The sequence below is a fragment of the Falco biarmicus genome, chromosome 4, assembly GCF_023638135.1.
Source record: "Falco biarmicus isolate bFalBia1 chromosome 4, bFalBia1.pri, whole genome shotgun sequence".
NCBI lineage: Eukaryota > Metazoa > Chordata > Aves > Falconiformes > Falconidae > Falco > Falco biarmicus.
In genome coordinates, this window is record NC_079291.1 from 105250151 (window position 1) to 105261422 (window position 11272).

Here is an 11272-nt window from a genome sequence, read left to right on the forward strand (position 1 = left end):
CCACTTGTCGTAGGGACCCCTCTGTCACCTCGCTCCTGGGGCTGCACCCGCTTGTGGCCAGGCTGAGCTGGGGCTCAGCCCCCACACCGTCAGGCACGCCGAGGCTCTTCTCTCTTCCACCTGGGGCTCGGGACAAGGCCTGCGCGGCTCCCCTTGCTCCAAGGCTGGTGGGCACACAGGGACGACAGACGCCCTCCCGTGCGCTCAGCCGCAGCCACACAGACTGGCACTGGTGGGGTCACTCGGGTTACCCTGGTCACTGTTGCCATAGTGCAGGGCACTGTTCCATCATCCCTTGGCTGGAACCCGGGCGAGGGGAGTCTGGCCGGCCACCAGGAAGTCACCAGCTGCCGAGAACTTCAGGCTGTTGACAAAACCCACCTGGAGGGAACGGGGCAGGGTGAGGGGCTCCCGTAGCCGCTTCCTGCGACCCAGAGAGGGGAATCCCTGCCAAGACACCCCTCACCAGCCCAGCTCCAGCATCCCCAACTTCCCTATCCATACCAAGGGGATGTCCAAGAGGGGCTCCAGCTTCCGAAATCCCTCACCACACTTCCAGAGCTTCACACTGTCGCTGTGGGAGCCTGGGGCAGAGAGAGGAGACTGCCATGCACCCCAAACCAGGAAATGGAGCCGGATACAGCCCCCTGCACTCCCAAACCCCCTGCTCCGAAGTGGCTGCCACACACCTGTAGCCAGGAGGTCACTGTTGCGCAGGGCAGCCACCAGGGCTGCTGAGATCCAGTAAGGCTGCTGCAAGCCCTGGGCATCCTGCATGCCGTGTGCCTGCTGGGCCAGTGCCAGTGGCTTCTTCTTCGTCATGCCCCAGAGGGCTACAGAGCTGCCAGGGAGGGAAGGGGTGAGGGGGCTGAGGGGACACCACCTGCCACCCTGGGCATCACCCTGAGCCTGTGCTCACCCGTCATCGGCGCCGGACACCATGTGCTCCTCATTGATGAGCTGGATACAGTCAATGGAGCCCCTGTGAAGAGAAGGAGGAACTGCCTTCAGTTACGAGTGTGCTTCGGGGTTCTACTTAGGAGACAAAAGGTCACTGGAGCATCAGTAATCCCCAGGGTGCTGGCAGGCTCCCTGGTGAGGCTTGGCACATGCACGCCACTGCCCCAGCTGGATGCACCTGCCTGCAGCCCCCTCTCCCACCCTGGACCTACTGGTGCCCATAAAACACGAGCTGCGACTCCTCGGGGATCTTCCAGAGCCGCACAGTGCCGTCCCGTCCCCCTGCCGTCACACAGCACTCCCGGCTCAGGCTGTCCAGCCCTGTGATGACATCCTGGTGCCCGAAGCTGCAGGAGGAGATGGCAAAGAGCTGCTGCAAGCATGGCCTTCTGCTGCCTTGCCTCCCCCGGAGCCACCAGCGCATCCCATGGTGGCAGGGTCAGTGGGATCCCCCCCAGGTCTTACAGTGTCTCCACGTATGCATTCTCTGCCACATCCCAGACCTTGACGCAGCGGTCGTGGGAGGCGCTGTAAAGCTGGTGGGTGCCCTTCCGGAAGGACAAACCCTGCAGAGAAATGGACAGACATGGGCACCACAATGAGGGTCACTGAAGAGGACGCAGCTGCCTGGCCTTGCAGGCGTCGCAACTAATGCCTCTGACTCACCGAGATGGCATCATGGTGCCCAGTGTAGATGTGCAGGCGCTTGCAGGTGGCTGCATCCCAGATCATGATGAGCTTGTTCCGGTCTCCCGTGGCCTGGCAGACAGCAGAGGATGCCCAAAGCCTGCCCCTCAGGAGACTCACAGCCCACCCCAGCCCCCACTCCCACCCCGTGTGCTCTGGGGTATCCTAGGGACCCATTCTTGATTCCAATGGGCGTAGGGGCTGCCTTAATCCAGCAAGATATATCTGGGCATGAGACGCTGCCCCGCAGGACCCTGGGAGGAGAGGCACTCCTCACAACCACCTCTCTGTCTCATGCAGCAGCGCCAGTCCCCTCCCCATACCAGGTACTTGCCATCCGACGAGATGGCCATGCAGAGGACGTGGGATGCATGCCCCATGTGCTGCTCCTCGGTGCCCTTCTTCCCCCCGGGCACCACACACAGCCTTTTCCCACTCTCGACCTCCCCTGCAGGAAAGGCATGACCGTTACCCACTGGGAGCCTCCCATCACTCCAGAAAGTGCCAACAAGCCTCCCACAGATCCCAAAACAATGCATGGGCGCATCCCTGGAGAGGCCAAGGGCCAAGCCAGTTCCGTGGGCATCTCCAATTCTGCTGCTGCAGAGTCCCCAGAGGGTTCAGGCTCAGGGAACAGCCAGTCACAGCCCCAAGGGAACACTTGCATTTGATGAGGGAGCCATCCTTGGAAGCAGAAAAGATGAACCTGTCATCTGGAGAGATGACCAGGCAGGTGACAGGCAGCTGGTGCCCCCGCAGCACACGGATGCTGGCTGGATCTGGAGGCTGCACCTGCAGGGAGAGCAGGATGTGAGCTGGGCTGCCCTGGCCCCTTCCCCAGGCACAGGCATACCCAAGCACAGTGCCCTCCCTTCTCCAGGTGTCAGCAACCGGCACCCAGGGCAGGAGAAGACCCGCAGCTGGCACTGCAACTTTGCCTGTGTTGAAGCATCTGCCGGCACTGGTGCCTAGAGCCCAGCAACCCCCCGGCACCGGGCACTTACGTCCTTGGCGAGCAGGCGCTGCAGCCGGCCCCTCTGCTCAAGCTGGGGGAGAAATGGGAGGCTCAGTGGAGGCGGCCCCAGCCCCGCGGTGGGGGGGCAGAGCCCGCCGACACCGGGACCGAGGGGCCGTGCCCGTCCCCCCACTCACCACGTCCTCCTTCAGCCGGTCGCCGATGAGATCTGCCGGCTGCGCCGCCTCCTCCTCCTCCTCCTCCTCTGCCGCCCGCTCCTCCTCTGCGGCAGACACGGAGCGTGAAGGACAGGCTCAGCGCCCGGGGCTGCTCCGCCGGGGGCCGGGTGGGACTCACCGTACTGACGGAGCTGCTCCAGGTACAGCTTGGCCAGACGCAGCTTCTTCTCCTGCGGCGTCTCCTCCACCTCCTCCTCCGCCACCTCCCTGCGCCGCCGCGGCACCGACGGACTGTGGGGACACGCGTGAGCGCCGCCACCGGCACCGGGACCGGCACCCCCTTGGCGCACCGCTTACCTCTCTGGCTCAGAGTCGCTGGACACCTCCTCGTCGCCGGGCCGCCGGGCCGGTACCCGCGGCTTCCTCTCGGCGGCCGGCGCCTGCGGGATAAACCGGGGTGATCGACGGGGCGGGACCGGGTACGGGACCGAGACGGGGACCGGGACCGGAGACGGGGACGGGACCGGAGACGGGGACACCTCCGCGAAGACGCCCGACCGGGGCAGCCCGCCCCTCCCTCCACGCCCGGCCCGGCTCTCACCACCGTCCGCAGCCGCCGCCGCCCCGCCGCCCCACGCGGAGCCTTGCCCCTCCGGCCGCCCGCCGCCGCCGCCGCCATGCTGCCACCCCACGTGCTGCCCGCCCTTCCTGCAGCCGGCGGCCGGGCCACGCCCCCCCGCCCCTATTGGCTACAGGCAGACGAGTCCCGCCTCCCGCTGCCGCCCTGACGACCGTTCCCCGGAACCGTGCTCCTGTCTCGCCCCGCTTCCTAGTGGCGGCCCGCGCTGTCACTCCGGCGGCGGCGTCAGTCACTGTGCGCCGGCGCCGGCCCGCGCGGGCACCGCCCCCGCCGCGTCAGTGGGGCGCCTGCGACCCCCGGCCGTCATTCCAGCCAGTGCCCGCGCTGGGACCCTGCGGGGGTGTGGGGCGGGGGCTCCCCGGCCACCCCTTGCCGGGGATCCGCACCCCCGACCCCCTGCGTCCCCCCTGGAGACACCGCCCAGCTGGCGGAGCCACCGGGCCCGCGGCGCGGCCGGGTGCAGGAGCGGGGCAGGGGAAGGCCCCCCCAACCAGCTCCACCCAGCCCCGCGGGGACCCTCGGCCAGCGCCAGCCGCCTGTGGGGCATGACCCCGGGTCCAGGCCCACGGCCCCTGGGGGTCCCAGGAACCCGTCCTGGGCCCTGCAGGGGACAGGGGCTGAATGGCAGGGTGGGCGCGGGCCGCAGCTGCCAGTGCGGCCACAGGCAGACGCACCTGCCTGGGGACACTCTGAAGAGCTAATTCCTGCTCTTGTGGCAGAAAGTCACTTTGTGCCATCAGTCCCTTTTCTGGGGACCTGGGGAGACCCAGAGGGACAGCATGAGTGCCCTTCAGCTGGCCACTGTGCCACCGCAGAGGGTGCCATCACCTGCGCCTGGGGCCTAGGCCAGGCCAAGCAGAGCAGCGATGTGTGTTCCTTAGCTGCCTCCCGAGATGAGTCCCAGAAGGCCAACCGCCTCCAGGCTGTGCATGGCGGCGGTGGATCCTCTTGCACCCCTCCCGGGAAACCTGTGTGCTCGATCGCCTCTCTGCAGTGCCCATACACCCACACACGCGGCACAGGGAATCACCAGGAAGAATGAAAGATCTGTGTGCGGTCGCAGGGCCATGATCTCATTGCGGTTACGGAGACATGGCGGGATAGCCTCCACGGCTGGGATGCTGTCGTGGGTGGCTGTGTACTTTTTAGAAAAGAGGCCAGCAGGGAGAGGTGGTGGAGTTGCTCTTTGTGTGAGGGAGCAACGGGAAGGTCTCGAGCTCTCCCTTGGGGTGGGTGCAGGACGAGTCAAGAGGTTACGGGTAAAGATGAAGGGGCCCGCCAACACGCGGGATGCCGTTGTAGGTGTTTGCTACGGGCCACCTGATGAGGGAGGGGAAGCCAGTGAGGCCTTCTACAGACAATGGCAGGCAGCCTCACGATGCCAGGCCCTGGTTCTCACGGGGGACTTCAGCCTCCCTGATACCTGCTGGAAAGACAACCCAGCTAGGCTGACACAGTCCAGGAGGTTCCTGCAGAGCACCGACGGTAACTTTTTGACGCAGGTGGTGGAGGAGCCAACGAGGCAAGGTGTGCTCTTAGAGCCTGTCTTCGCAAGCAGAGGGCTGGTTGGGGATGTGAAAGTTGAAGGCAGCCTTGGCCGCAATGACCATGAGATGGCGGAGTTCAGGGTCCTGTGCTGAGGAAGCGAGCCGACAAGTAGGATTGCCGCCCTGGCCTTCAGGAGAGCTAACGCTGGCTTCTTCAAGGACCTCCTTGGAGGAATGCCATGGGTGAGGGCTCCAGAAGGTACTCGCCAGTTCAAGAGAGACAAGGAAGTACTGGAGAGGGGCCAGCAGAGGGCTACAAAGATGGTGAGGGGACTGGAGCATCTCCCTTAGGAGGACAGGCTGAGGGGGCTGGGCCTGTTCAGCCTGCAGGAGAGAAGACTCAGGGGGGATCTGTCACATCCCAGCTATGAGGAGGGAGAGAGCGACTCAGACTCGCAAATGCCCTTGGTGTGGGTTGCGCTGAGGTAACACCCAAGGTCCGTACCTAAACATCAACTTTAATGGAACAAACACCCAGTAAACATTGACCCTTTCACAATTATATCCAACCAAGCTATGTGGCTTTAGGAGAAGCTGGGGTAGGCCTTGTATTACTTTAGGAGAAAAAGCTGAGGCGGCAGGGGCGCGCCATCGGGCAAGACAGCTAGAGAGAGAGGGAGATCACCACTCCTGGATCCAGCGCCGGAGCTGCCAGCAGGGCTGTTGGACAAAGAGTCCCAGAGGCTTCTACGTGTGCCTAGTTGGGAGCCCCAGTCCCTGGGCTCCTGGAGCCTTCTCTCGCCCCAGCTGCAGGAGTGGCTGAGGCCAGGCGGCCAGGGGAAGGGCCACCAGCCCCCGTGCCTGTCACTGCCTCCGGCACCTTCCCTCAGGGCGCTGCCTGGGCTCTGGGCACCGCACCTGGGCCTCGGCCCGACGGGATCTTATCAACGGGACAAGGGGCAACGGGCACAAACGGCCACACAGGGAGCTCCTTCCCTTCCGAGCAGGAGGAGATGGGCTTTGCTGTGGGGGTGTCACGGCCTGGGGTGGGCTGCCCCGGAGCTGGGCAGTCTCTGGAGGCTCTCAAACCCCGCCTGGCCGTGACCCTGAGCGACCGGCTCCTGGGGGAGCTGCTTTCGCAGGGCCTTGGGCTGGATGGCCTCCAGAGGTCCCTGCCAGCCCTGGCCAGTCTGATTCTGCCACTCTGTGCGGAGGCGCGGGGCCGGCCCGCGGTGCTGAGGGGCGGTGGGGCCGCAGGGGCAGCGGGGTCGGGAAGGCGGTGGCGTGGGCTCTGAGGGGCCGGTGTGCGGGACAGCCGGGAGCGGGCAGCCCGGCGGGCAGCGGGAGCGCCGTTTGGCCGGCCTCTGTGCCGCCACAGGCTCACCGCCCCGGCCATAGGTGGCCAAAGACTGTTGCCGTGCATGCCCGGGGCATCGTGGAGGGGCTGCTGGCTGCCCGCAGGTGATCTCCCCTTTGGAGACTGGTCAAAGGCTTGGGCTTTGTTTGTTGGGCTTTGTTGATGGCTCAACAGAGGGCTTGGTTTTGCAGTGTGCCCTCTTACTGCTGCTCTCGTGACGCGCTGGGCAGCAGTGGCTGCAGGGCAGGTGGGGACAAGCGGCACGGGCAGGAGGCAGAGCTGCCCATCCTGCTGGGGACATGGAGGGGCCTGTGCTGCTGGAGCCAGAGCATCGGCGGCTTGGTAGCCCCTGGGCTCGGCCACGTCAGCCCCAGGCAGTGCAGGCTGCTCAGACAGTGGGTGGCAGAAAAAGTCATTTATTCCGGCAGCGTGGCCCTGGAGAGGGGAAGGAAGGCATTGCTTTCAAGTTCTGCTTCGGCTCCACCTTGGGCTTCTCCCCTCTGCTTCACAGCCCAGTGGAGCAGCTGGCACTTTATGGCAAAGGCGAAGCATGAGGGCACGTCTTTGCCCTGGACCACTGGAAAGAGCAGTTGTCCTGCTGCTCTCCAGAGGACGCCAGCTCCTCTGGGGCTGAGGTGTCTTCTTCCCTGTTAGCCTTCAGGAAGAGAAGCCTGCAGAGCATCCTCGGGCTGGGGCTGCTGCTTCGTCTCTGCCTGAGCAGAGCCCTCGCTGGGGGTCGAGTGCCACCTCCCCCATGTCCTTGGCAGCCATAAGCGCAGTAATCACAGGTTAAACCACCCCTTACAGCCTTCGTCGTCCAAGGATGAGGAATGTCTGAGTTGCCAGGGAGGAGACCAGGGGGCTGGTGTCTTTCATTGCGCCTTTAAGGACTGTGGGGACAAAGCAGCAGAGGTGAGGTGACAGCCCTGTGTCCCCTCCAGGCAGGGCACACTGCCCCCTGTGATTGCCAGGGCCAGGAGGCAGCCAGGGGACAGGTGGCTCGGCTGGAAGCTGCTTCTCAGGAATAGCCCCCTGCAGAAACACCCCGTCCCCCCTAGGCACGCTGGGAGCAGATCCCCCCTTGCCCAGGTTGCGGGGGGGAGCTCCGTGCTAGCTCCTTCCTCCTCCCCACTGCCCTCGCTCACCATGTCGGATGTACTCCAGGTACCACTGCTCACGCACGCACCGCCCAACGAGCCCTGGAGCAACACAGTGTGTCAAGGATGCTGCTGCCGCTCAGAGACCCTTGCAGCCAGCCCACCTGGCTGCACGGTCCCCCCGGGAGGGCTGACCCCGGAGTGCAGCATCAGGGAGGGGATGGATGAGCCTCCTGCCAGCCCCACCTGTGCAGGCAGGGGCAGGAGGGGGTGAAGGGGTGCCCCATACGTCCTGTGCTGGGACACAGGGACCCTGGGAGTCATGGCTCACCGATGAACCTGACAGCCTCCCATCGCAGGGGCTCCTGCGAGCTGTGCAGGTAATGCAGGCTCTGGTGCAGGTAGGCCATGGCCCTGCTCCTCTTCTTGGCCAGCTGGAGAGAGGAGAAGGGTGCAGGGTCGGCGCAGAGCTGCCCCCGCGTTTGGCCATCCCTCCACCCAGGGCCATCCCCCTTCCCCCCAGCAGGACATCCCCAGCTCCCCACTGTGTGGCACCGGGGTTCAGAGGGAGCATCAGGCTCCCAGGGATGCAGGGGTGCCATCCTAGTGGCAGGGTCCCCTTGGGGACCCCAGGGGCAAAGGCAATGCGGAGCAGAGCCTGCTCCAGGAGGGTGTGTGCAGCCAAGGGGGCACAGCCCTCCACCCCCCCCGCAGGGCACAGGGCAGGGCTGGCCCGGGGAAGATCCCAGGGGTGTTGGGGCTCTGCTTACCAGGCACTCGCTGATCCTCCATGCCTGCCTGGTCGCAGCCATGTGCACCAGCTGCCTCCACTTCAGGAACAGGCCAGCACTGCGGAGGGCTTCCTGGGAGGCCTGGTGAGCAACAGAGATGCCAGCACCACCATCGAGGGCGCAGGACCCTGTGTCCTCCCTCTTGGCGGGGCTCAGAACCTCTTCTACCCCATGCCAGGAAGACGCTCCAGCTGGGAATTGGTGCTGTCACCATGTTCAGCACCCCGGGGAAGAGAAGGACAATCACCCTCTCTGACTGGAAGGCCGTCAGGGCTTCAGTGCTTTGGCCCTGGGGGCCCCAGGCTGTTGTGGAGCTGTAGCTCAGTCTCTGGGGCTGCAGGACCCATGCCATGGGCTGTGCGGAGGGAGCTGGGTGGGAAAGGGACCCACCTCCCCGTCCACCTGGGCAGCAGCAGGAGAAGGGCAGCAGTGGGCAGGGAGGGGGGCTCTGCCTGGCCCTAGGGACTCAGCAAGCTAGACCTCCCAGTGGCACACATTTGAAGGGTCCAGTGTCAGCATTGCCGGGCCCAAAGGACCGGTCAGGCTAAGAATCCCACCTTGGCCACACTTTTGTTCTGATCGTGCAGGTGCAAGAGCAGTGGCAGCAGGCTGCTCCACACCTTCTTCTTCATCTTCTTCTTTTCAGCGCCCACCACGAGCCTCATCACGCTTTGGAAGAGGTGGATGGATTGCTCCCGCACAGTGTCCAAATGCTGGGGAAGGAGGGGAGGAGGACCTCAGCCCCAAGCGCAAGCCCATGGCAAGCGAGGGGCTGACGTGGAGGTGAACTTCCCCCAGATGGCTGCAGGCAGCCCTGCTCCATAAGGGAGTGCATGAGCCGTGGCATGCAGAATGTCTGTGCAGAGGGGCTGGGGGCCGGAGAGGGAGACCCTGTGGAGGACTGGGGGATGCTGCCAGGGCAGGGTGCACATTGGTGTTGCTCAGCACACCGGCTGCTGTCCTGCCACCCCCGTCCGCCCTGCGGCAAGGAGGCCGAGCCAGGGTGAGTCCACGCTGGGGGTTTGGGGTGCAGCACGGAGTCACCGAGGGCAGCGACAGTGCCTGGGGGCTGCAGGGCAAAGCATCCTCCTGCAGAGCATGGGGGCTGCGGTGGGAGACGCGAGCGAGGCGCTGAATGAGGGGAGCATGGGGCTCTCCGCCAGCCTTACATTGTCAAAGAGTGGCTGGAGCTTGTCAGCCAGCGCCGGGGCAATGAGGCTGGGCAACTTCCCCGCCGGAAGCTGGAGCATGTTGTCAAGCACGGAGAGGGCCACGGCGCTGCCGTCGCTGTCATCAGCCTGCAGCCGCTCCATGACGTACGGCAGCAGGGCAAGGGTTTTCCTTGCCTGTGTGAGACACGCCACCTCATTTTTGTGAAGCAGCAAGTGACCGCAGGGCTGAAAACCCTCCCCGTGAGCACTGGCCTCCCCGCTGGCTTCTCAGCAGGCAGCATGGGTTAGGAGGGCAAGCGCCTGGCAGACAGGGCTCCCTGGCACGGCCATGGGAAGAGCAGGGTGCGCAGGGGGAGGACAGACAGCTCTGGCTCCTTGCCAGACCCTCGGCTGCCCCCTTTTGCAGCAGACCCCCTGAGCAGCCTGGTGGGTGACCAGCGCTGCTTGGAAAGCTGCGCGAGCCGCCAGCAGGCCCTGCATTTCATCCCGGGGCTCATCACCCCACGGCCTCGCTCTGCAGACCCCACACTCGGGCACGTGGCTCTGCTGCCATCATCCCTGCTGGGACGTGCTGTTCCCCTCGGCACTGCTGCCTCTCCCCTTGCCATGGGGCAGTGGGCCAGGGACGCGGGAGAGCTGGCTGCAGCTGGCTCAGCTCCCCATGCCCAGAAAAGCCCAAGCCGCCACGTTACCTACCACCCACAGCTCTGCCATGGGCTGTTGTCCTGGCTGCCCCAGCTGCCCCCTACTCACTGTGTCAGGCCTCTCGGTGAGCCTGAGGATGGCCCTGAGCACCAGGGTGGGCATCCCCAGGCACTGGCTCTGCAGATACGTGGGGAAGATTGCCAGGGCACAGTCCAGCTCTTCACTGAGGCCAATGCAGCCCACCATCTGAAACACACGCAACGGGAGCTGGAGAGGTGCAGCGCTGGCTCCAGCCGTCAGCTCAGGCAGGGCAAGGCCAAGCCTGAATGGAGGCAGCAGGGACTGCGGAGAGCCCCCGTGCCCCACACCACACTGGTTGCTCGCCTTGCTCCTCCATGGTACCAGCCAGAGCCCACCTGCTGCCCCAGCTGCCGCTGCAGCAGCGGGCATGGGAGAACTGAGCATCGGAGGGAGCTTGGAGCAGTGCCATCAGGCTCACCTCAACAAAGAAGACCATGGCGACCATCTCCCAGGAGGGGTTCTCCACATAGAGGAGCTCTGCCAGATGGCGGAAGATGGTGGAGCGCAGGGATCTTGGGGTCTTCATCATCTCCCTGGAAGGGGGAAGGAAGCACTGTCAGGCCTGAGCCAGGCGGGCACATCTCTGGGGTTCGCACCAGTGTGGTCATCACTGGACTGCAGCACTTTCTGCAAGCAGTGGGGACCCCCTGCCATCAGCCCCAAGGGAGGGGGTGGGGTGGGGTGCACAGTCCCCCAGGAGTGTGGAGAAGGGGCTCTCACCTGGCCACGATGCGCACTCCCATGAGGTGGGTCTGGGCACTGAGCAGCATGTCCCAGCCACCCTGCGCCTCGATGGCCAGCATGTGGCTCTCAAGGCCCATCCTGCAGAGCAGCACCGTCATGGCCCGCACCACAGACCTGCACGAGGAGAAATGCTCAGCTCCCACCGGGACCCCTGGCTTGGCTCCAGGTGGCTGGCAGGGACGAGCGGACAGGGATGGCGCACCTGATAGGAGCAATCAGACCCTGTTGGTGGCCCTTCCAGAAGATTTGCACCTCCTTTGGCGCCAGCTCTGTGGTGAATGACACTTGGAAAAGCAGTGCCAGGAAAAGCCGGGGGAAAATGGCTTCCGCGTCCCGTGGGCAGCTGGACTGCAGGAGGATCTTGCTTATGGTCCTGGCTGCCTGCAGAAGACACCAGACACGGACATCTCCCTGACCCCTGGGGAGGCCAAGGCTTGGGGCGGGCATGGAAGGGAAGGGGTGGCCCCAGAGAGCTGA

The 11272-nt window shown here is 65.0% G+C and overlaps 1 protein-coding gene across 1 annotated transcript; it reads right to left on the reverse strand.

The window, feature by feature from the left end:
• Window positions 1-224: 224 nt before the first annotated feature.
• LOC130149117 (U3 small nucleolar RNA-interacting protein 2-like) lies at window positions 225-3500 on the reverse strand. Its single transcript, XM_056338420.1, has 14 exons — window positions 3383-3500; window positions 3139-3221; window positions 2960-3072; window positions 2800-2885; window positions 2652-2693; window positions 2313-2439; window positions 1971-2095; window positions 1627-1719; window positions 1426-1526; window positions 1173-1307; window positions 920-982; window positions 690-841; window positions 505-584; window positions 225-381 (listed from the first exon to the last, which is right to left on the reverse strand). Exons 1-14 carry the CDS (start codon window positions 3458-3460, stop codon window positions 289-291), a joined length of 1371 nt encoding a protein of 456 aa, XP_056194395.1. The 5' UTR covers window positions 3461-3500; the 3' UTR covers window positions 225-288.
• Between the last annotated feature and the right edge of the window lie 7772 nt (window positions 3501-11272).

Excerpts from the sequence above, each read along its gene's own strand:
- LOC130149117 (XM_056338420.1), bottom strand. The coding sequence starts at position 3,460 with ATGGCGGCGGCGGCGGCGGGCGGCCGGAGGGGCAAGGCTCCGCGTGGG. Across the intron at positions 842-919 it reads GTGTCCGGCGCCGATGACGG|CTCTGTAGCCCTCTGGGGCA; the intron begins GTGAGCACAGGC and ends CCTCCCTGGCAG. Across the intron at positions 585-689 it reads CAGTGACCTCCTGGCTACAG|GCTCCCACAGCGACAGTGTG; the intron begins GTGTGTGGCAGC and ends TCTCTGCCCCAG.